General features: G+C 37.9%; 1 protein-coding gene across 6 annotated transcripts in view; it reads right to left on the bottom strand.

Annotated features, from left to right (window-relative positions):
- erg (ETS transcription factor ERG) overlaps positions 1-23760 on the bottom strand; it is a 57036-nt gene that overhangs the window by 30951 nt on the left and 2325 nt on the right. For 4 of the 6 annotated variants that reach the window (XM_053644750.1, XM_053644753.1, XM_053644749.1 and 1 more), the window contains exon 2: positions 6342-6426. In XM_053644750.1, coding sequence (XP_053500725.1) covers positions 6342-6389 — 48 coding nt within the window. In that variant the 5' untranslated portion in view covers positions 6390-6426. Of the gene's footprint in view, positions 1-2730; positions 3424-6341; positions 6429-23760 lie in introns of those variants that run through there. The other 2 variants (XM_053644755.1, XM_053644756.1) reach the window with 2 other exon arrangements.

Below are 23760 nucleotides of genomic sequence, written 5' to 3'. Positions count from 1 at the left end.
ATTCCCACCTCTGCCCTGTGTGCACAGAGGATGCATGTTCTATACGTGCTTTCGGGGTTTCCTCGGGTACTCCGGTTTCCTCCCCAGACATGCATTGTAGGCATTCCCAAATTGTCCATTGTGTGTGATTGTGACCTGTGATGGGTTAGCACACCGTCCAGAGTGTCCCCAATCTTGTGCCCTAAGTTCCCTGGGATAGGCTCCAGGCTCCCTGCAACCCTGTGTATTATAATGGAAAATGGATGGATGGATGGATCCTTGCCTTCCAGACAGCCTTTTTTCCTTACAGATTAACAAAATTCACTGGAAATCAAAATGTAAGCGATCATATTTTGATTTCTAGTGGGTGGGATTATTGGGATTTCACTGTTACTTCCTAATTATATTGGTGGTTAATTGGATTCATAAGGCTTTCTGTCTACCTCCTAAAATCATACCCAGTGGATGACTGGGTATGACTACAGCTAGAGCTACCTAGACCCAGTGGTTTCCCTAGAGCTACCTAGACATTACAGAAAAGGAAAAAAAACTTGATTGGATAATTTTTCTATTGGTGTTTTCAGCCAGGACGAAATCAGATTATTACTACAATACTTGCCACAAGCATGATGATTATTTAAATAATATTGAACTATAATTTGCAGATATGTAACTTTTAGATTTTCAGTCCCCCTCTCTGAAGGCCCTCTGGTAATTATGCACAACTGTCATTATACAATAGGTTGCGATAATGGTTGGAAAAACATCTAGTTAATACTAGTGTGATTATAAGCAAATGGTCAAGCAAATCACTTTTTGATATGAAATATACTGTACTTCTTGTGTGATAGTTATTATTCCAGTTCTGTTACTCCATGTTTCCATGTAGTACATTAATATGGAGTAACTAAACACACACACACACACACACACACATATTTACGCACAGTCATGCAGTTACTACAGCTTTGTGGAGTGATGAATAGTGATAAAAGAATTTCTTGATTTGTGTGCAAAGCAGGAAGTGGTCTTGCCTACAGTAAGTTGCATGAGTGTGAGTGTGCTTGGCTCCTTTTCTGTTACTCAATCTAGTAAACCTTGGGGAAACCCACTGACACCCTTACCACTGTTCTCTTTCTTTCAGCAGCATGTGAGGTTACTGGGCCACATTACTTAAAAACACACAAAAGCACACACTCAATCACAGAAACACACACATGGACATTCACATAAACGGTTCTTTGTTGCTACAGGAAATCATGGCTGAAGGTATGCTGTGCCAGATGCCCTGAGGAGAGGAGAGAATTTCTGTATTCTCACGTTAAACGGAGGAGAGAGAGGGAGTTTAATACGAGATGTACAGCAGGACTGCAGACAGAAAATCACCCCTGTGTAGTTACAACATTCTGAAACAGTAGCAATTCAGCTCTTCAGTTTCTCTCCTGTCTGCATTTGTTACATTCATATGTAAGTCATGTGTTCGCACTGTTTATGAGGCGATCTTTAAGAGCAACTCACACTTCTGGTATTTTTACTACATCGGAAGTGGAAATTTTCTGTCAACTCACAATTAGCATTGAAGCTTAGTGTAACTACAGTGCAATTTTAGACATACCAAGCCTTTTCCTAGAACTTTAACAACATATCTGAGGAAAATGTTGATAGTCCTGACAGTTCTGTCTTGTCTTCACTGACACTGTGTTCTTACATTGGTTGTTTAGTAGGCTACGGCTAGTAAGCCTAAATCATTAGCTCAGTCATTAGCTATCTTTCTGGCTCAGAAGCCCAAATTTCCTAAATGTCTCATGATTATAACCACTTGACCAGTAAGCATACACGTGTTTGTATTCGCAGTTCAGTTGAATCACACCACAAGTCTTCTGCCATCTGCATCAAATGCTGTCAACTGAATTTAGAACATTGCATTCATTCAACAAACATTAAACATACTTTTAAAATAAAATAACACATGCAAAAGCTTTTTAAATTTTTCATGTCCGTTCTGACTAAATTTACTAAAAGTAAATCCTGCCTTGCACAGTTTAAGAGCTCAGCATGATAAGAACAAGTCTCCCCTAGGTTTACACTTATGCTCACGCATCAAGCCTTTCGTGTACGAAATATCCTTAGATTCCCCACTGCTCTACGTTACATTAATTCACGCACATTAACAGTGAGAAACATCCACAACACAGTACCGATGCCCAGGTTTGAGAACTTAATATTATTACTGCAAGCTTTCAGACACTGCATGCACTGTCTCTGTGTGCTTGTAATGTGTATCTGTGTGTTGGATGCAACAGCCTACTTCATCTTCACAGTGGAAACAAACAGTCACTCTAGAGAGCACATCATGGTGTGAGCGTTAAACTTCATGGAATATAGACGCATACATATACACGCTTTACCTGTTAAACTTAAAGCTAAAAACTCTTCGTGAAGCCAAACAAGTCCACACGAAACCAGAAACTGATGCCACACGTGAGAACGAGATCACATGGGAGAGGAGAGGCGAGGACAGTGGACAAATGAAGAGGAGAGGACTGAAGAAGAAAAGAATGAAGAGGAGAGGACAGAAAAGCAGAGTGTAAGAATGAAGAGAAGAGGAGAAGAAAGTTGAAGAATAAAAAGGAAAGGAATGAGAAGGAGATGGGAAGAATGGAAGGGGGAGGAATAAAGAGCAAAGGAATGGATAGGAGAGGAGAGGAATGAAGATGAGTTGAATTGAGAAAAATGAAGACAAGCCATTACCTCAGAGAACGTCTACCCTCTTGCCACGGCGAGCTCATCTGTGCTGGCCTGCTTGCCGCCACTCTGCACATGCAAGCTTGTGTGCGTGTGTGAGCCAGCGTCTCTGTCACAGCTTGGCAGAGGCCCTACTGGAGGACTCCTGGATAACAAATGTCTGGGAGTTCGGCAGGTTTTCTGCACATGCTGTTCACAGTGAATGTGACCAGACCACAAGTCTGTCCCCTTGACACACAAGCACACACACAAAAAAGGAGAGAAAAAAGACCAGAAAGAAGAAAGCCACGGTCTGATCCCAGCGCAAATAACATTCCTGAATGCCAGATTTCTTGGATCGGCTCACAGACCTTCTGGCATGATCCTTTAGTTGGACTGAGGACAGGGATAAGGTTTAGCTGCTGGGTGTGTTTATATGTATTTGTATGAGTTCATGTGAATTTTGTTATACAGTCAACATCTTTTCCCCTTCATTTCAGCCTCTGAGGATGAGGCCTCACACTGAACAACTCAAAGGAGACCACATACATTACACCATGTCTGCCTAAAGCTTAAAAAAAGTATTAAAGTTTCTTTTCAACACACAAAAGCATTGAATCATGTCACCCATCTCCGCAGCAGCTGGCCAATGGTGATGTGTGAAAGTAGTGGGAATTGGCTGGAGCTTCGACTCTGCTGCTTTGATGAGATGAACTGATGCTGCAAAGTACAAGTTGCAAAGCTATTAGTTTAATAAAGCTATCAGCCATTAGTATTAGTTTTTAGCATGGCATTATAGTGGAGTTAATCTATGTTATTGGGGGACACAGTGGCGCAGTGTTGCTGTGTGGTTTCTTGCTTCAATCCTGAGCTCAGGTTACTGTCTGTGTGGAGTTTTGGGTGTTCTCATCAGTGTCCTTGTGAGTTTCCTCTGGGTTCTGTGGTTTCTACCACCTCACAAAAAAATTAAGTTGTCTATAGGTGTGAATACGTGTGTGTGCATAGTGCCCTGCAATAGGCACGAAAGGTATCCCACATAATATACAGTATTTATTGTTGGTTGATTAGAAGGACTTTTCTCTTTCAAGTCAACTTGAAGCTGTTCACTAAACGTGGCAATGAACCAACTTCTTTCACAGAACAAACAGCTATTTCACATTGCATAGATCTTTTTCTATACCCCACTGGCAAACATGTGAATATATCTTCAATTTAAACTCTCTAAAGATGAGATTCTCATTTTGTCAAATTTGTTTTCTGGTTGTAGACTAGAGCGTGGAGGTGCATATATGAGATACAATCTGATTGCAGTCTTCAAGATGATGAAGCCTGTGGCCAGAAAAGTGTACAAACAATATCAGGTGTTCTGTGGCCCATGGGCTGAGAGTACTTATAACTTAACTAACAACATTTTAAAGTGTTCGCTGAGACAGTACAATTCTGTATCATCTGTATTTCTCAGAGGTCACATTAAAAACTGCAACATCCTCATCTCTGTCATAGCTTGAGAAACATTTCATGAAGCACAAGCCAGTCCTTACTGCAGTCCTAAACTCTATGTCAGGCAACGGAGGCGAAGATGGATGCCAGTGCAGATAACGTTTAATAAGAATCAAACAAATCTACAGGTGCTGTAGAACTCGTGGCAAAAACACAAAGTCTAGGAAACGAACATAACACAGCAACAGACAACAATGGAAAAATAAGACAAACGCAAGACAATGGGTGCAGTGCAATATGTGATTTATGTACAAATGATCATTAACCCTAAATGTGAATCAGGTGCAGACAGTCATGCGACGTGATCAGGTGAGGTGCAGTGGCTGATGGGAATCATAGTCTAGTCCTTTTTCCAGTATGTACATGACACTCTAACCACATGTAGACCAGGGAATTAGATTTCATGCCGGTGATAAGAAAAATGCACGTGCTCCTGGAGATGAAGATGAGCTAGAGATAGCTGAATTTAGAGACAGATTGAGAATTACACAAGTACTTATGCTGTGGACCATAGCTCAGACTTCTTCTGCAGTGATGTAAGTATACTTTATGAGCACAACAGCTTGGCTGAAGCTTAAATAAAATAACATTCGGTTGTCACACCTGACCCAGCACTCATGCTGAATGGTACTTTTTTCCACATCTGTTGTATTCCTCTGCCATTCACAGTATAATGTGAGATATTGTGAGTGAGTGAGTAAGCGATAGAAATTTGGAGTTTTAATTGTTTTGTTTTTAAAAACAGATCATTCTAATGATTCTGCATGTGTGTGTGTGTGTGTGTGTGTGTGTGTGTGTAAGGGATAATCCAGGACCAGGTGTGCATTAGACAATTTTACTGCACGATGTGGAGGCAAAGAACCTCCACAGAGTGCATTAAAACTGTGTAATGCACACCTAACCATGGATTATCCCGCTTATACCCACCCTAAAGCTGTCATTGATGTTTGCAATGCAAAATTTGACTGAAAGAATAAAAATAACAGCTAAATTTTATTAGTTATTTTATATATGGGTTGTTAGATCTAGAATTCTTCCCGCTCTAAATCACACACAGAGATAATGTTGTGCAATAAGATTACATTTATTTGCATGAATTATAATAAATAGTTATTAGGGAGAGATAGATAGAGACACAGAGAGAGAGAGAGAGAGAGAAAGAGAGAGAGAGAGAGAGATTGTGTGTGTGTGAATGACCTGCATCTGTGCCGTGTCTCTACTAGTAATGAAGTTGTGAGTTTAACTACTGTATGCAACTGTAAATGTATGTTACCATGGTTACAGTTGTTTATAGGCAGCACGCTAATTTAAAACGGTGATTAAATTGACTGGAACTACTTGTGCATTATACGGTTTGAACGCACACCTTTCAGCCAATCAGAATCGAGTATTCAGATAGACCATGGTATATAATGTGGTGCTTGAAGTTTGTGAACCCTTTAGGAATTTCTATATTTCTGCATAAATATGACCTAAAACATCATCTAATTTTCACACAAGTCCTAAACATAGATAAAGAGAACACAATTACACAAATGAGACAAAAATATACTTTATTTATTGAGGTCATTTATTTATTCTTTATTTTATTGAGGAAAATGATCCAATATTACATATCTGTGAGTGACAAAAGTAAAGTTTGCTTTCATTATCTGGTATGACCCCCTTGTGAAATCTCCTTTGTTCATGCCATGATACACTTCCACAAACATGTGCTGAGAAGATCAGACTCACATTCACACCTGATTGTCATCCCATTGATTGAAAACACCTGACTTTAATTTCACCTTCAAATTAGCTACTAATCCTAGAGTTTCACATACTTTTACCACGCAAAGATAAGTAATATTGGATAATTTTCCTCAGTAAATAAATAACCAAGTATTATATTTTTATCTTATTTGTTTAATTAGGATCTCTTTGTCTACTTTTAGGACTCGTGTGAAAATCTGATGATGTTTTATGCAGATATATAGAAAAGTATAAAGCGTTCACAAACTTATGTGTATATACTCTCTCTCTCTCTCTCTCTCTCTCTCTCTCTCTCTATATATATATATATATATATATATATATATATATATATAAATACCTGTGTGTGTGTGTGTGAGTGTGTGTGTGTGTGTATGTACAGATACCTTATGACTGGCTGTATATGGTTCTGGCTCTGTTCCAGTCTGGACCATTTCCTCTGGAAGACATTGAAGATCTCACAACTCCTACCTAAGCCATCACACACATAGACATAGAATGCTCAATATTAATGTATTAGACAGTGATACTGCCGTGCATTTATACTTCTCATGATTCCATGCAGCAGGTCAGCAACTGCAACCCCACCACCAATAAGTTTGGACCTCTTGGGTCCTAGATGAACTAATCAATAGAATAGTCTCACAACTTAGACTTCTACCTATTGTTAGACAGTCTGTTAATGTTTAACACTCATCATGGCCAAGATCTGCCTATTTTCACTGGCAGTACAAATGAATCCTGGAGTGTTGTTTTTGTATGACAATTTTATGATAAAAATGGTGCTACAACCAAAATAGGCTTGTGTGCAATCTGGAAATAGTCACAATGGTTCAATTGAGATCCAAAAATGCTATGTTGGTTAGATCTGAAAAGCTCATTGTTGTCACAGTGTTTAAAATGTTTGTCAGATCTATAAAAAAATGCACAGAGCTGTGTATGCATGGATGTGTGGATAGCAAATGAGCATGTAATGACTCTGTTGGTGAGATTCTAATAGTTGTGGCCAGCTAAGTGTGCAATATACATCAGGCAGTCTGAGGCAGAACGTCTGACTCTGAAAGCCCAAACTGTGTTTATTTTTAGCTGTTGATGCCCAAAGTGTGTTTACTTTTGTTTACCCTAGGAATAGTGCCAGTATGTTGAGAAGAGCACATGCTTCATCAGCATCCTCACCTGGCAAGGACCTACAGTTGGAAATGAGGCTTAGTGTGTGTATGTTGGTGTTTGCATGTGGGAGGTGGAGAGGATGAGGCTCATGCAGAGTGAGGTGGGACAGGGACATGAGGTAGGTTTGAAACTGTCATTGATCTCCTCTCCACTAAATGGTAGAAGCATTAAAGTAGGCAGTGCTGTATCAGCCAGATTATGTCAGACAGTGATTCAGCCAGCACTTCTCCCTCAGTGGACATTTTGTGGTGTCTCTTTTCACCATCTTGCGCTCATTTTAGTCTCGTATCTGTCCCGTTTCTCTCTGTTGAGGTTATCACAATAAAGCACACAGAGCTTAAAAATAACACAAAGAGAATTCCAGAAGGCTCACAAAACTCAGACAACGTTCCAGAACACCCACGAAACACAGCCACTGGAGGACACAGTGCAAACATTCACAGGCAGAAAAGTCTCTGAACCCTGGTATCCAAATCCATCCCTATAGTATACTCTATATAGTATTAAGGATGAGGCATGTTTGGACATGAGTGAATATTCCCCTCCGATTATGAATGCGTAGCGAATTGTGGTTTCACTTATAAACATACTGATGGTTGCTGCTTGTTGTTAAATTTGACAATCATGTAATTTCTAAACTACTATGCTTTACACAAGCAAGTCTGTCAAGTCTTTTTTTTATCCACAGTAGCTTAGTGGGAAACAGACTGTCGGACAGCTCTACTGTGGCATGACATGCAGCTTCATTTTCCTAGTGGCTGTTCATAATTGACACGCTAAGCTCTGTGCATGTGAAAATGTAAGACACTGTCAGCTGGGAGCTATAGTGGGCTTTGTTTGGTTTAAAAGGGAAACACTAATGCTTCAGAGTAGTAGTTTGTAACATATTCAGATTTTTGATAAGTGGACATAGCGAGGATTTAATTCCAAAATTGTGCACATCGGTACTGAGACCTCAGACATAATTATGCCTTATGTGCTTTTCAGAACAACACAAATTCTTTTATCCTTTTAATTCTCTTTGCTTCAGTTATGCACGTTTCTGACCCTGAACTTTTCTTGTGCCCATTTTTCCTTTGCAATATCCTCTTGAGTGAGGAGCAGTGTAAAGTCCAGTGCTGTCTAACAGTTTAATGTAACCATTATACATCATGCTAAAATTTATGCTTTGGGCTGTAAATATACACACACACCCAAAGCCCAATAATACAGACATAAATATGATACTAATTAACATGACATTATTTAATAGTATTGTCCCTTTAAATTACACAAAACGATTTTTTTTTTCTCCACACGGACATCAGCATCTTAATCGGACATATTGTATAATAGATAAAGTTATGAATGGACTTATGTAGATAAGTGCTTGGTCAGCTTTTCCTTTAAACCATGGGCATGTTTTCTTCACATCAAATTAACCTAAAATATTTTAGTAATGCGACAACTCGTAATAGCAATTTAAACAGCATGCATTCCATACACACATTACAATTTCATGACCTCAGTTTAGTATCTCTTCAGTGGGTGCCCAGAAAATCGACTTAAGCAGGTGCATATAACCCAGCTCTGAATACACATTTTATTTTATGACATTTCCCATGACATAATTTTGGATGTAAGTTGAAAACTATGAATGCGACTCTTACTCTGCGTCCCAATTGGCATACTATCAGTAATAAATAGTACCCGAGATGAGGATTAGTGTGTCCCAAATCGTAGAATGTTGAAATGAGTATCCCAGAGGTACCCCGATGGTCTACTATTTCTGGTAGATTTTCGAAGTGTGGATCCATGGGCACTTTTTCAGCTAATATTGCCCACAGCTCCTTGTGGGACGGAAGTGGAGTTTTGTGACGGTTTGCTTTGCTGAGTTGGATGCATTTTAGAGCAGTGTAGATGAAATGTGGAAAAATAAATCAAGGAAATCCATCCATCCATCCATTTTCTACACCGCTTATACTTCAGGGTAGCCTATCCCAGGGAGCATCGGGCACAAGGCGGGGTACACCCTGGGCAGGATGCCAATCCATGGCAGGGCACACTCACATACACATTCACACACCCATTCATACACTACAGACACTTTGGACATGCCAATCAGCCTACCATGCATGTCTTTGGACTGGAGGAGGAAACCGGAGTACCTGGAGGAAACCCCCACAGCACAGGGAGAACATGCAAACTCTGCACACACAGGGCAGTGGCGGGAATCAAACTCCCAACCCTGGCCACTGTGTGCCCTAAATCAAGGGAATGATAAATGAAATTACATAGTATAAATTATATAAAGAATAATGAATGAAGAAAAGCTGAAATGCAACAAGGAGTTTGTTTACAGTGACAGTGTTCTCTTCCAGGCAACAAGGTTCTCTTCTGTTACACAATGTGTTAGTATGTCCCAGTACTTGCATACTCTTTTAATACACACTCAAAAGTATGTTCTTTTTCTTCACAAAAGGAGTACATACATTGAGTACACAGTATATGTATGCCAGTTGGGACACAGGCTTGATGTGTACAGTAGAATTGCTAGTCATGTTTACTAATGAGAGTGACTGAAACTGTTGTAATGTTAGTGTAACTCAGTACTGTATTTGCAAATGGTCAAGTGCCACATAGTGCCTGACCAAGTAACTGTTACCTACAAGAAGAAGAAAAAAACTTTACACCAACATACATAAAGGGTCATTTTGTTAAAGTGAACACGTTGTGTAATAAGCAGATTGGATGTTAGCACATTATGCTAGCATCTAATTCTTTATTTATCAGTTGTAAGAAGGCATCAGAGAGCACTGTGTGTGGGGGGGGGAGGGATGGGGGGGGTTAATGTGAATCATTCTGAGATCATGAAATTCTAAAATAAGCTAAATTAGTATACATTTTAGCATGCTTGATGTTTATATGGCATTTATTTTTATTGCTGATAGTGAGAACATTAGTGTAGTTAGTGTGTTATTAAACTCTGTGTGAGGGCAATTTTCTACTTTTTACCAATTCTACAATAGTTCATAATTTTACTGAACAGATTTACTGTCAAAGGAATATTAGGAGCAGAGAACATGTTAAAAAACAAAACAAAACAAAAAGTCTATAAAGGTTAAGCATATTTTCTTTTTTTCATTAGTTGGAGAAAATGCTGCCACAGATTTTTAATTCCATGACAACAACTGAGCACCAAACCTCGTTTTGTACCATTTAGTACTGATTTCAGGACATTTTTATTAAACAACCCACCCACACGCACATAAAATGTCAGACCTATTAAAAAAAAAACAAGATTTATTTTTATGATACTGATATACTAGATTGAATTGCCCATGTGGAACCTAATCACTTGCATTTTTTCCACTTTATTTAAAAATTCATACTATTCATTTATAGCAAGCTTTAGCTGTAACGTGGCATGTGTGTGTGTTTGTGTGTGTGTGTCTATGTGTGTGTTTTAAAGTGTGTGGTCTTATCAGACTGCTTTAATAGTCCTTAAAGAATTACCCCACTTAGCAAATTAGGTACATATGGTTGTGTGGTTGTGTGCAACTCTATGGTTTGTATTTCACTCTCCAGAGCTATTTTAGTATATGAGCACTCCCCAGCTTTGTATGCTGTATTTGTATGTGCGGTTAGCCTGTGGTATATCATCTAATGCTATACTGATATATATGGCTACATCATAATGGATTCACTCACAAGACTGTTACTTTTTAAACATTGCCTGACATCATGCCTGAGAGATGCAGACATGCTCACATATAATGAAGCACAGTTTGTCTGAATACATGATCCACTGTAAAGTATCCGATCACAAATTCAACTGTTTCTGATGGGTATTGCTTTCTAATACAGCAGTAGTAGTGGAATCGTTATCTATTTTTCCAATTCAACAGATCATTATCTGTACTGACCTGCCATTGTGTTTTATTTTGAGCCTCTCCTCTTAGCAAAGAGAACCATTTGTCTCTCATGTTTTAATTTTGAGATTCACAAAAAGATGGCAAACAAACCAGCAGGCCCAGAATTAATACATCCAAAAAATTTTCATATTTTACCAAAATTATGTGGAAAAAACGTATTTAGGCAAACTTTGCCTTAGCTGTCTTCCTGCAAAGACCATGTTAACTTATGGCAAGGTGAATGCAGTCAATCTGCCTAAAGAGGTCTAAACCCTTGCTAAATGTGCTTTTTTCACACAATGACTCACAATTTGATCATTTCCCCATTGATCTCTAAAAGCAGACAGAGTTCAGTTAAGTGAAGAAATGATGATAAGGCTCATGTTTAAATGTTGAAATGTAGACCGCCCCATACTTTATATACAGTACAGTTCCCTTTGATAGTATAGCAGTGGAACAGCCAATTCTTTTGTTTTTGCTATAAACTGAAGACATTTGGATTTGAGATCAAAAGATAAATATGAGATCAGAATTTCAGCTTTAATTTCCTGGTATTCACATCTAGATGTGTTAAACAACATAACACATGGCACCTTTGGTGGCAGAACACTCAATTTTATGCGAGCAAAGGTATTGGAACAGATAGTCTTAAAGTAAATAACACTTAATATTTGGTTGTATATCCCTTGCTTGCAAGGGACATAACCACTGACATAACCAAACTATTGCATTCTTCTTTGTGATGCTTTTCCAGGCTTGTAACACAGATATGTAAATTTGTTGTTTGATTGGGGCATTGGGGTTCTCCCTTCAGTCTCCTCTTCAGGAGGTGAAATGCTGCACAACTGGGTTAAGGTCTAGTGATTGACTTGATCAGTCTAGAACCTTCCACATTTCCTCCCGATAAAGTCCTTTGTTGAGTTGGCAGTGTGTTTTGGATTATTGTCTTGCTGCATGATAAAGTTCCTCACAATTAGACTAGTTGCATTTCTCTGGAATTTGTCAGACAGAATACTTTTGTAGACATCTGAATTCATTCTGCTGCTACCATCATGAGTTACATCATCAATAAAGATTAGTGAGCCTGTTCCAGAAGCCCGTTCCAGAAGCCCGTTCCAGAAGCAGCCATGCAAGCCCAAGCCATGACACTACCTCCACCATGCTTGATGAGCTTGACTAGAACTTTTGTGGCTCATCTCTGTATTTCTTTGAAAATTCCAACCTGGCTTTCCTATTCTTACTGCTGATAAGTAGTTTGCATCTTGTGATATGGCCCCTATATTTCTGCTCTGAAAGTCTGCTGCAAGTGGAGGATTGTGATACCTTCACCACTGCCATGTGGAGGTGTGTGATTGACTGTTGTTTTGGGGGTTTTCTTCACAGCTTTCACAATGTTTCTGTCATCAACTGCTCTTGTTTTTTTAGTCAACCTGTTTGATGTCCGAGGTTCAAGGACATTCCAGATTGTTGTATTGGCTATGTCCAATACTTGTGCTCTAATAGATTTTCCCTCTTTTTTCAGCTTCAAAAAATGGCTTTCTTTTCTCTCATGGACAGATCTCTTGTGTTCATGGTGTTTTATCCTTTTTTAACAATAAATGCAGTCTTCACAGGCTAAACCCAGGGCTCAAACCAAGAGTAGACATTCAGAGCTAATTATTGTTTAAAACTCAATTCAACAGGGCACACCTAGGCAATAAGAAACACCTGTCTGTCACATGTCCCAATTTTCTTGAAAAATGTGTGGGTTCAAACAAAATGTACCATGTTCTAAATTGTTTAACACATCTAGATGCAAGTCCGTAGTGTATGAATGGGTGTGTGAGTGTGTTTGTGAGTGTGCCCTGCGATGGACTGGCACCCTGTCCAGGGTGTACCCCGCCTTGTGCCCGATGCTCCCTGGGATAGGCTCCAGGTTCCCCCGCGACCCTGAAGAAGGAGTAAGTGGTAGAAGATGGATGGATTGATCTAGATGCAAATATATGGAAATGAAAGCACCAGAAATCTTCCTTAAAATGCATTTCTTAGTCTATGTTAAAGTTTTGATTTGATTTGTACTAACATTTGAGTCAGTCAACATTAAGGTTTGAGTTGATTTATGCTCAAGTTTGTGTTGGTCTATGGTAAAGTTTGAGTTGACTTTAGCTATTTGTTTTTGTTGGTTAGAGCTGTAGGACTTTGTAGTCTCAGAGTATCAGTGTCTGAATGACAGTCAAGGGTGAGTGTTTTGTGTAGTAACAGTGCAGCCTTTTCAGCCATAAATGAATCCACTTGGCCATCAAATGGTTTTTCCTGGAGACTTTATTAGATTTCTGTCACAGATATGCTGTGAAATGTGATGACAAAACTAGCACTGAGTTTGGTTAGTGCTTGACTTTGCTTTCTCTCACGTGGCTTGACAGACTGCGTGCACACGGGCTGCTGGGACCTCCCTCTCTCTTTTCAAGTGTTTTCACTTGAAATGAGGGAGGATTGTGACTACCTTTTGGAAAGACTGAATAATTTGGCTCTTGAAACTTCCAACAAATGTGTTTGGTGGAGTCAGATGAGCAGTAATCATGCTATTTATTGCAGTTTACCATGAAGACTAAACTCTGCTATTATGCTCAGAAAATGCGCACTTGCAGGTGTGCAAAGCGTCCAACAGCAATTGCATATGTAAATCTGTTAGTGTTTTAACTGCAGTATATTTTTAGATGTCAACATGCTAATTATTTATTGAAAAAAAATTCAGTGTAGTTTTACTGGTGATACAGTACCAAGATACAGAGTTGCTAAGGCATTTCAAACATTTAATACAATTCATTTCATATGTATCATATGAATCATATGAATCATATCATATGAATCAATATATATATATATATATATATATATATATATATATATATATATACACACGCAGAAAAACATATACATTTTAATGTTTTTGTTAAAATTAATTAATTAGCGTGCAATTAATTGTTTAATTAATTGCAATTAAGCGTGCAATTAATTGTACTATCATTTCAATGTGGCTACCCCTTTTTCCCAAAGCTGTGGTTAAGGCTTGTGAATATCTGCCATTTTCCTAAAATTATGCTCAATTTATCTGTGTCCAACAAACACAATGATGTCTTTTTTATTCCAAGTATGTAATGGCACAACACATTATTGCCTAATAAATGACTCAGATTTTCACTCTCTGATGCTTGGTAGGTCTTTTCAAGGCACTAAGCTCACTAAGTCATAAGGGCATATGTATATATATGAAAAAAGGTGTTAGATAGGTAGATTTATGTTTGCCGGAAAGCCCAGATTTTGTCTGTGATTACTGACAGTGACTGTACATGACCGGCTCAATTTAAAGCTTAAATATTAACTCAGCAATAGATATGTTAGCACAAATCAACTCAATCTTTAATACAGACTGGCTAAAATGTAAGCACAAATCAACTGAAACTTTAGCATAGACTAAATGTTAATGGACAACAACTCAAACTTTATCACAGACTAATTCAATCTTTAGCATAAGTCAATTCAAACTTTATCATAGACTGACTCAAATGTAAGCACAAATCAATTTAAACTTTAATATTCACCGAAAGAAACTTTAAAATAAATCAACTTTAGCATAGACCACCTCAAACCTTAGCTTAGGTCAACTCAAGTCAATCTTCACTTCATTAGAGATCCCCTGTCCATTAAGAGCAGCATTAAGTGTAGAATATTCTGAGGTTTCCTGTCAAACTAGCATTACAAGAAAGTTATATTATCTTTTCCCTCACCTCCCTCTTCCTCAGTTTATCCTATATAAATAGGAACACAGACCTAAATTCTAAATTTCTAATACACTGCATCTTTGCCTCTGCTCCTGCATACCATGCCCATAGAGGAACACAGCTACACAAATTAAAAAGGGGACCTCTTATGCCCACATTCTCATGACACATGATGTGGAATGCTATTTAACCTGCTCAGCTCTATGCGTAGTTTGTGAAGAAAAAAAATCATTAGTGATAAAATGTCCACTACGTATCGTGATATGTCAGAAGGTCTTGATGGTAGGACAGTATTTATTGCTTTACCTTGTGTTTTTACAGATTCTACATAATTGTGATGGACCTGGAGGTGTTTTGGATGAGTTGGGGCCTCTGAAAACACAAACACAACTCAGCCACCTTTCCTTGTGCATTCAAACTGCACTGTTAGCTTATCCCTGAAGAAACATTTGAGTGGTTGAGAAAATAATTAAAAAATCGAGCTACTTCGCTCCTTTCAAACTACATCTACCAGTCAGGCATGTTGAAGGTACGTCTTCAAATAGACACAAACCTGATGCATCTGTTCCAATTGCTGATCATGTAATTTCACAGGACACCAAAAATCTGGTCAACTGCTATTTAGAGAGATTAGACAGATTAGAGAGCTTTATTGTCATTCTAGTCATATACAAGTATAGTGTAGCAGAACAAAAAATGATTCTCCAAAACCTTGGTTCAACATTACAAAGGTAACTACAGTGAATCACCAGATAACATGTAGTGTAGAATTAGGAAGATTGCAAAGATTAATATAAATAAATAAAATTTTGCTATTTTGTGACTTTTATTTATTAAGCACACTTAAAGATGTGTAAAGTGTTGGCTATACAGTAAAATCAAGGTAAATGAATCTTAGAACAGTTAAGAAAATAGGAATTTCCTATAAAACAGATAAGTACCTGCTTGATAATTATGCGCAGAATGCACTTTTTGCACTGGATTAAAATGTCCTCATATTAAAAAGCACACAAAATAATTTAATACAGACATAACAAGTATAAATCTAAGTATTCTCAAAGAAAGTCACATTTGCCTATTCACTTTCACTGTGATTAAATGGGAAGAGATCAAGTTTGTGTGAGACAAATTTGAAAACAGGTCAATTGATTTACAGAATTATTGGGAGGCTCACGAGAATCAGAAGCAAACACATTACAGGAGATGTGTGAAACCCTTATACAGTAGGTAGGTTGAAAGAGTAAATGATTCAATTTTGTTTTTCTGTTTGTATGATAAAATCATACAAAGACATAAACCGGAAAAACAGCTAAGTTAATCTCATCTCCGGCTTCTTGGGCAAACCTCCCATACCCAAATTGCTAAAACAGTACAAGCAAACCCACAGGAAATACACAGGAGTCTACTGAAATAAAGTCTAGGGTCAATGGAAATAAATGTTTTCAGTGCATCAGACTGAAGAAGCTGTTGGCCATTCATGCCAGTAACATTTGTGTTTTCATGCACAGTAAATGGTGCAGTCTGAGACCACCACACATGAATATCCTTAGTTGGGCTATCTTGTTAATGCCTTAAACAGCATCCCCCTCCCCCCCCCCACCCCCCCCCCCCACCCCCAATATCTATGTACTCCCCTTGGAGTAAGTTTGAGCTATGGTGAATTGGCCAGTGCTCTGTCCTGACCAAAGCAAGGAAGACTCACATTCAGTGGACTTCCAATCTTGGCTCATTCAGCCCAACTACAGCCCTTAATTGTGGAGGTAGACTCCATCTGCCAGAATATGTCTACCCCTTCAAATGCAGGCAGCATCATAGACCAGGAAGATATAATATGCAACCAATTATGTCTGCAAGTTAGTTCTGATTTCCAGCACCCATGCTTTGTTTAGACAGGCTTTGTAAGCAAATGTTATCAACTTACATGTACAGGCGCTTCAGTCTTCCTTTGTTAACTTTGTCTGACCTAACACAAGCTTGGTGATGTTTGTCATCTGTGATCTGGCTTCTGTGTTATTCATTAGATAAAATTATATGCTCTCCTAATTTAACTACCCATATTTCTCTGTCTGATATTTGCTCTACATGGAATAGAGTATCTCGGAAGACCTCCTCAATTTGGCCTTCAGATTCTCTGATTGTGCTCTGATTGTGCTCTGATTGTGCTCTGATTGTGCTCTGTCATTTCCCAGTCCACTGTGACAAAATCAAAAGCAATTAGTTGTGATGGAACACTGTTTGCTTTAAGCTCCATACAAACTAAGCCACAGAAACACCAAGATAATCTGAACTAATCAGTCATCACCTTCATCATCCACACAATCACAGAACGCCAAAATACAGCCTGACCTGTAAGTCTACTTGATATTAATGTCCATGCACTCACACACACACACACACACAAACACAGAAGCTGCTCTCAAATGTCTTGGCACCTCTTGAAGTGTGGGAGCACAGTCCCTGTGCAGGAAATCTAAAATTAGTTTTTACGGCCTATAATAGAAAATTTACAGCACAATGTAATTTGCAGTCTCCATGCGCACAAACTGTGGTAGAACAAAACACATAGCTATGGGCTGAAGCTCATCAGGGCATTGAGGCCGACACTTATAGTAGGTATGGAAAAAGGACACGTCTCACTGAGCATCCTTACACACACACACACACAGACTTATACATGCATACACACACACACACACACACACACACACACACATACAATGTTCAGACTAATCTATGAGGCAGACTATGTGTGAGTATGCAAGTGCATAGTACAAATACATGCTGTTACACATGATCACACATGCACACACATGGTTTCAATTAGACCAAAACGCTTACTCAGTGCCAAGTGTAGGGTTTACCACTTCATTCCTTCCCTCTGTTTTAGGCATTATGGACACTGAATGGACCCAGCACCATTCCTGTGTTTTATACGGTAGCTGTTAGCATTCTAGTGTATAAGGGTGTGTTCAGTACAAGGGCATTGACACTTTATGCAAGAGAGCCATAAAGACATAATGTATGAACAATCACACACTTAACACTTTACAATACAGTTATGTAGGGACTAAGCAGGAACAATAGGCAATCTTCAATGTATTCTCAAATTACTTCATTTTATTACAGATACTCACTACAAAGGGTATAGTTTGGGTTTCTTTGGGGTTTTTAAAAATTATTATTATTATTGTTTTTCCAAGATTTTCTCCCAGGGTCCTCCCTTTCTCCCACACCTCCAGGGTCGGGGGTTCGATTCCTGCCACTGCCCTGTGTGTGCGGAGTTTGCATGTTCTCCCCGTGCTGCGGGGGTTTCCTCCGGGTACTCCAGTTTCCTCCCCCAGTCCAAAGACATGCATGGTAGGCTGATTGGCATGTCCAAAGTATCCGTAGTGTATGAATGGGTGTGTGAGTGTGTATGTGATTGTGCCCTGCGATGGATTGGCACCCTGTCCAGGGTGTACCCCGGCTTGTGCCCCATGCTCCCTGGGATAGGCTCCAGGTTCCCCCGTGACCCTGAAGAGGATAAGCGGTATAGAAGATGGATGGATGGATGGATTTTCTCCCTAATTTAGTCATGGTAAATTCCCACCCTCTAGTTACAGTAGGTCTCCCCTATCACACAACAGCTACCAAGCAGGGAGGGCGAAGGCTATCATGTGCTTCCTCCAAAACAAGTGAAGCAGTGAGTGAAGGATGAAGTGAAGGGGTAGCATAACACACTTGGAGGAACACGCTATCCCACTTCCACATGAATGAGCTCACAGATGCCCATGATTGGGTAGTGTCGCTGAGATTCAACCATCGACAAAGACCAACTGCAATAAGTGCCTTTACATGTGATAGCACTTTTTGAATGTGAATTTATCAATGTATTAATTTTATAATTAAATATAAAATAAAAACAAAATGTGTTTCCTAAAATTGCAATTGCAAACAGACAAAAAATACAAAGCCAATTCCAAAAAAGTTGAGACGCTGTGTAAAATGTAATTCAAAACAGAATGCAATGATTTGCAAATCTCATAAACACATATGTTATTCACAATAGAACATAGAAAACATATAAAATTTTAAAACTGAGGAAATGTACCATTTTAAGAAAAAAATAAGGTCATTTTGAAGTTGATGGCCGCAACACGTCTCAAAAAAGTTGGGACGGGGCAACAAAAGGCTAGAAAAGTAAGTGTTAATTTTTTTTAGTTGCATTTCGCAACTAATTAGGTCAATTGGCAACAGGTCAGTAACATGATTGGTATAAAAAAAGAGTGTCTTATAGAGGCCGAGTCTCTCAGAAGTAAAGATGGGATGGAATCTGGATGGAAGCATATGTTGCTCTAAAACCTGTATATACTTTTCAGCACTGATGGTGCCTTTCCAGATGTGCAAACTGCCCATTCATAACGAACGTTAAGTGTTACTAAAAAGAAACAGCTGGAGGTTAATTTGCAACAGGTCAGTAACATGTTTGGGTATAAAAAGAGTATCTTAGAGCGGCAAAGTAAAGATGGGCAGAGGTTCATTTGTGGAACAATTTCAGAATAATGTTCCTCAATGTAAAATTGCAAACACTATGAATATCTACAGTACATAATATCATCAAAAGAATCCGAGAATCTGGAGAAACCTCTGTGCGCAAGGGACAAGGGAGAAAATCAATATTGTATGCCCATGATCTTCAGGCCCTCAGGCGGCACTGCATTAAAAACAGACATGATTCTGTAATGGAAATCAATGCATGGGCTCAGAAACACCTCCAGAACTCATTGTCTGTGAACACAGTTCAACATTCCATTCACAAATGCTGGTTAAAGCTCTATCATGCAAAGAAGAAGCCATATGTGAATGTGATCCAGAAACGCCACCATCTTCTCTGGGCCAAATCTCATTTAAAATGGACTGAGGCAAAGTGGAAAACTATTCTGTAGTCAGACAAATCGAAATTTAAATTTCTTTTTGGTAACCATGGACGCTGCATCCTCTAAACTAAAGAGGACTAAAGAGGAGAGGGACCATCCAGCTTTTTATCAGCAATCTTTTTTAAAAGCCTGCATCTCTGATGGTATGGATGTGCATTAGTGCCTATGGAATGGGCAGCTTGCACATCTGGAAAGGCACCATCAGTGCTGAAAGGTATATACAGATTTTAGAGCAACATATACTTCCATCCAGATTCCATCCCATCTTTACTTCTGAGAGACACTGCCTCTCTAAGATACTCTTTTTTATACCCAATCATGTTACTGACCTGTTACCAACTGACATAATTAGTTGCAAAATGTTCCTCCAGCTGTTTCTTTGTAGTAACACTTACTTTTCCAGCCTTTTGTTGCCCCCGTCCCAACTTTTTGAGACGTGTTACGGCCATCAAATTCAAAATGGCCTTATTTTTTTCATAAATGGTACATTTCCTCAGTTTAAACATGTGATATGTTTTCTATGTTCTCTCTCTATGTTGTCAATATGGGTTTATGAGATTTGCAAATCATTGCATTCTGTTTTGAATTACATTTTACTCAGCGTCCTAACTTTTTTGGAATTGGGGTTGTAAATAAAGCTGAAAATCAGTGCACGGAAGTACATATACATGGAAGTGCCAGGGAGCCCAGAGATCAGATTGCAACTTTCAAGTATCTGTAGCCAGATCCTCTAGCCAAGTGTACAAAAGCTGTCAGGCTGAGTCTAAACATATGGTAACTCATTACTAATGACTAAGGTTTTACTTTGAGGTTAAGTAAATGATAATTATTTACAAAACTTTTGAAAATAAGGGGCAATATGCATTAATAGTGGCTACATTACAACCTTACTTCACCTACTTTTGTAGCTTATAGGTGTTCAGTTCTCCCTCTTAACTGGCTAAATAAATAAATAAATAAATAAACATCACTACAATGACACACTTTGACCATGTCAAATCAAATATTAAACCAGACAACTAATAAAGTACCGATGTAATATAATTGCTACCCTTATTTTATTGCAGTTTCTCTAGCTTTTAGTCAACTTGTTTAAAACCAATTAGTTATAGTCTAATTAAATGGAAATGCACAAAATAATAATATCAGATTTTTTAAGTGCAAAATAAAATATTTACAAATGTATTTCTTGTACTTCTTAAAGCATTTATAGATTAAACTCAGTGTTTTCCTGATTCACACAGAAATATTTAACTCTGAATAGAATTCTTAATTTATACATTTTTAAATTAACCTTTGTGCGTCCTTATTGACATTTTTGTCTTTTTCATTTAAAAAAAAAATCATTTTGTCTGTGTTAATACAAACAGCATATATTTTTCAAAAGGTGTGCATTTTTATTAGAATTTTAATATTTCACCCATTTGCTTTCATAAATCTATTTTAAACTAGGTACACAAAATAGTTACACTCAGGACCTTAAGGACAAAAATGTGCCCATTGAAACCCATTCAAACTGCAATATTTAATCTCAGTTACGTTTAAGCATAAAATCATGCATTCTATGTTAATAGGCTTTTATTTTTTTGACAAGGTTTCAAAACACTGAACTTAAAAAAAAAAATCTGAAATGTGTAGTATTTCCTCAGGTTTAGTCTATGGGGAAAATGCATGCTTTTCCTTTTTTCTGATTCTGCTGTATTATAGAGCACTGCAGACCCACTGAATAAATGATGCAGCTATAATTATGTGTGTGTGTGTGTGTGTGTGTGTGTGTGTATGGATATCAAAGTTGTGGTGTGTATGTGTGTACTGAAAATTGTATGTTTGTGTGAACAGTTTGAAAGAAAGAAATGATATTATACTGGAAATCACAAATCCCATCCCATGTATATGAGTCAAAGAAGGTTACTGAGCTTTGAAGAGTTTTGCATTATGTAAATAAACTGGCATTTAAAGGGTTAAACTTCTGAAAATGAATGAATGTTTGGTAATTATGATCAGAACTGCATAAAAAATATGAATTCATCAGAATGAACGTTGTTGTTAATCATTGACATATCAAAGACTGTAATAATCAAATTTAAAAAATCTGCTTAGCATTTAGTACATGGAAAATAATTACTATTTTTCTTTTTTTTTTTCATAAAAAAAACATCTGTGGCATTATGTAAACAAACCAGCATTTAAAGGGTTACACTTCTGAAAATGAATGAATGTTTGGTAATTATGAAAAAATATATAATTAAATTTTTTACAAAATCAATATCAGTGAAAGTGGAAAAAAAATATTGATATATAATAAATATTATATAATAATATAAGATTTTTATGACCATTTTTGGACACGGACATTTTTGTCCTCTACGGACCTATGAGTAACTTTTTTAATTGACGCACAAAGGTTAAGAAATAAAGATAAAAGGAAGAAAATAAAACAAGCACAACAAAGCAAATTTCATTTCCAGTTTTTAAATCATACAGAAAATCTGTGGATATAAACAGAAAAGCCATATGTGAAAGAATTATTGATGGCTCAAAGAGAAAATGTGAAAGGGAAATGGAGAGAATATGTCTTTCATCATCCTCCCTTCTTCTTTAGCTCAGCCAGATCTGACAGAACTGTTCAGCCAAAATCTAATCAAAAAGTCGTGAAAAGAGACAGGATGGAGTTGGCAACACTGCGTGATCTGTACTTTGCATTTAAATTTGCCTTTTGGGCTGATCCATGACTATCTTCCCCTACTAGCTAATAATTTCTTCGTGTGTTTAATATTGTAAAAGCCATACGTAATAAATCAAATTGTAGGGGTTTTAAACATCTTTGTGTAAAGACAAATGGCTTTCTCAGCATGTACATATACAATTGACATAATTACTACAATAAGTGTTCTTTTTTATTTTACAATATTGTACAATATTTTATTTTACAATTATAATATAATAATAATATATACGTATGTTCAATCTAGAGTGTCCAAACGTTTGACTGGTAGTATATTTCAAACATTTCTCTAACCAAATACTTTATCACTTGCCATAACACTGCATTAGGAGATCTAACGTTGTCTCCTTTGAAAATCATAGTATTGGCTTATCCAGTTATCGTACCATGAATTTTCAAAATGTTAATGCTGACTAAATTCAGCTACCGCAGCAGGCTCAGCCAAAAACAGCTGTTAGTACAGCTAGGGAAACCCTTTCAACCACGTTAGCACTGCTTAGCCATGGACATGCCAGTTGGTAGATGGTGGGGGGTTTGGAAAAAAATATCTCTGAATCAGTAACTCCAATGGAGGACTCAAACAGGCAGAGAGATGAGGGGAGAAATGAGGGAACCCAAACCCACTCCCAATATGCACGCTATCTGAGTCTAGCTAAGTTAGTTCAGGAAAAAAACACCCACTGAACCACAGTAAAAGACACCTATGCAGCTTGGACAGACAGGATACTTGTAGCTCAATCCATAGTCATGAGTTATTAAGTAAATTGGTTCATAAAGTCCAACATGTGTGCAAGACGAAAAGAAAAAAAGAGATGCGGGTTGTATGACTGTGGCACTTACTGCAAACCCTGCATCATTGGGTCATTTTGGGACTCTGTTGTAAGGTCTCCTTGTTGATTCTCACCTACCTGGCTGTGTAAGGGCAAAAAACTCCACCTCTGAATTTCTTTCTAGACGTAAAATGTATAATTGTTCATTTATTTCACTGTTAAATATTATGCTGATGAAAATCACATACACTCCCACACATACACTCCACTTTATTACGAACACCTGTCCATTCATGCAGTTATCTAATAAGCCAATTAAGTGGCAGCAGCACAATGCAAATCATGCAGATACAGGTCAAGAGCTTCAGATAATGTTCACTTCAAACATCAGAATGAAGAAAAAATGGTATCTCTGTGACTTTGATCGTGGCATGGATTTTGGTACCAGATGGGACGGTTTGAGTATTTCAGAAACTGCTGATCTCCTGGGAGTTTCACACACAACAGTCTCTAGAGTTTACACAGAGTGGTGTGAAAAACAAAAGCATTGAGTGAGTAACAGTTCTGTGG

The sequence above is a fragment of the Ictalurus furcatus genome, chromosome 16 (assembly GCF_023375685.1).
Source record: "Ictalurus furcatus strain D&B chromosome 16, Billie_1.0, whole genome shotgun sequence".
Taxonomy (NCBI): Eukaryota; Metazoa; Chordata; class Actinopteri; order Siluriformes; family Ictaluridae; genus Ictalurus; species Ictalurus furcatus.
Note: the sequence above shows the minus strand (reverse complement) of the source record. Positions and strands in the feature narration are given on the sequence as shown.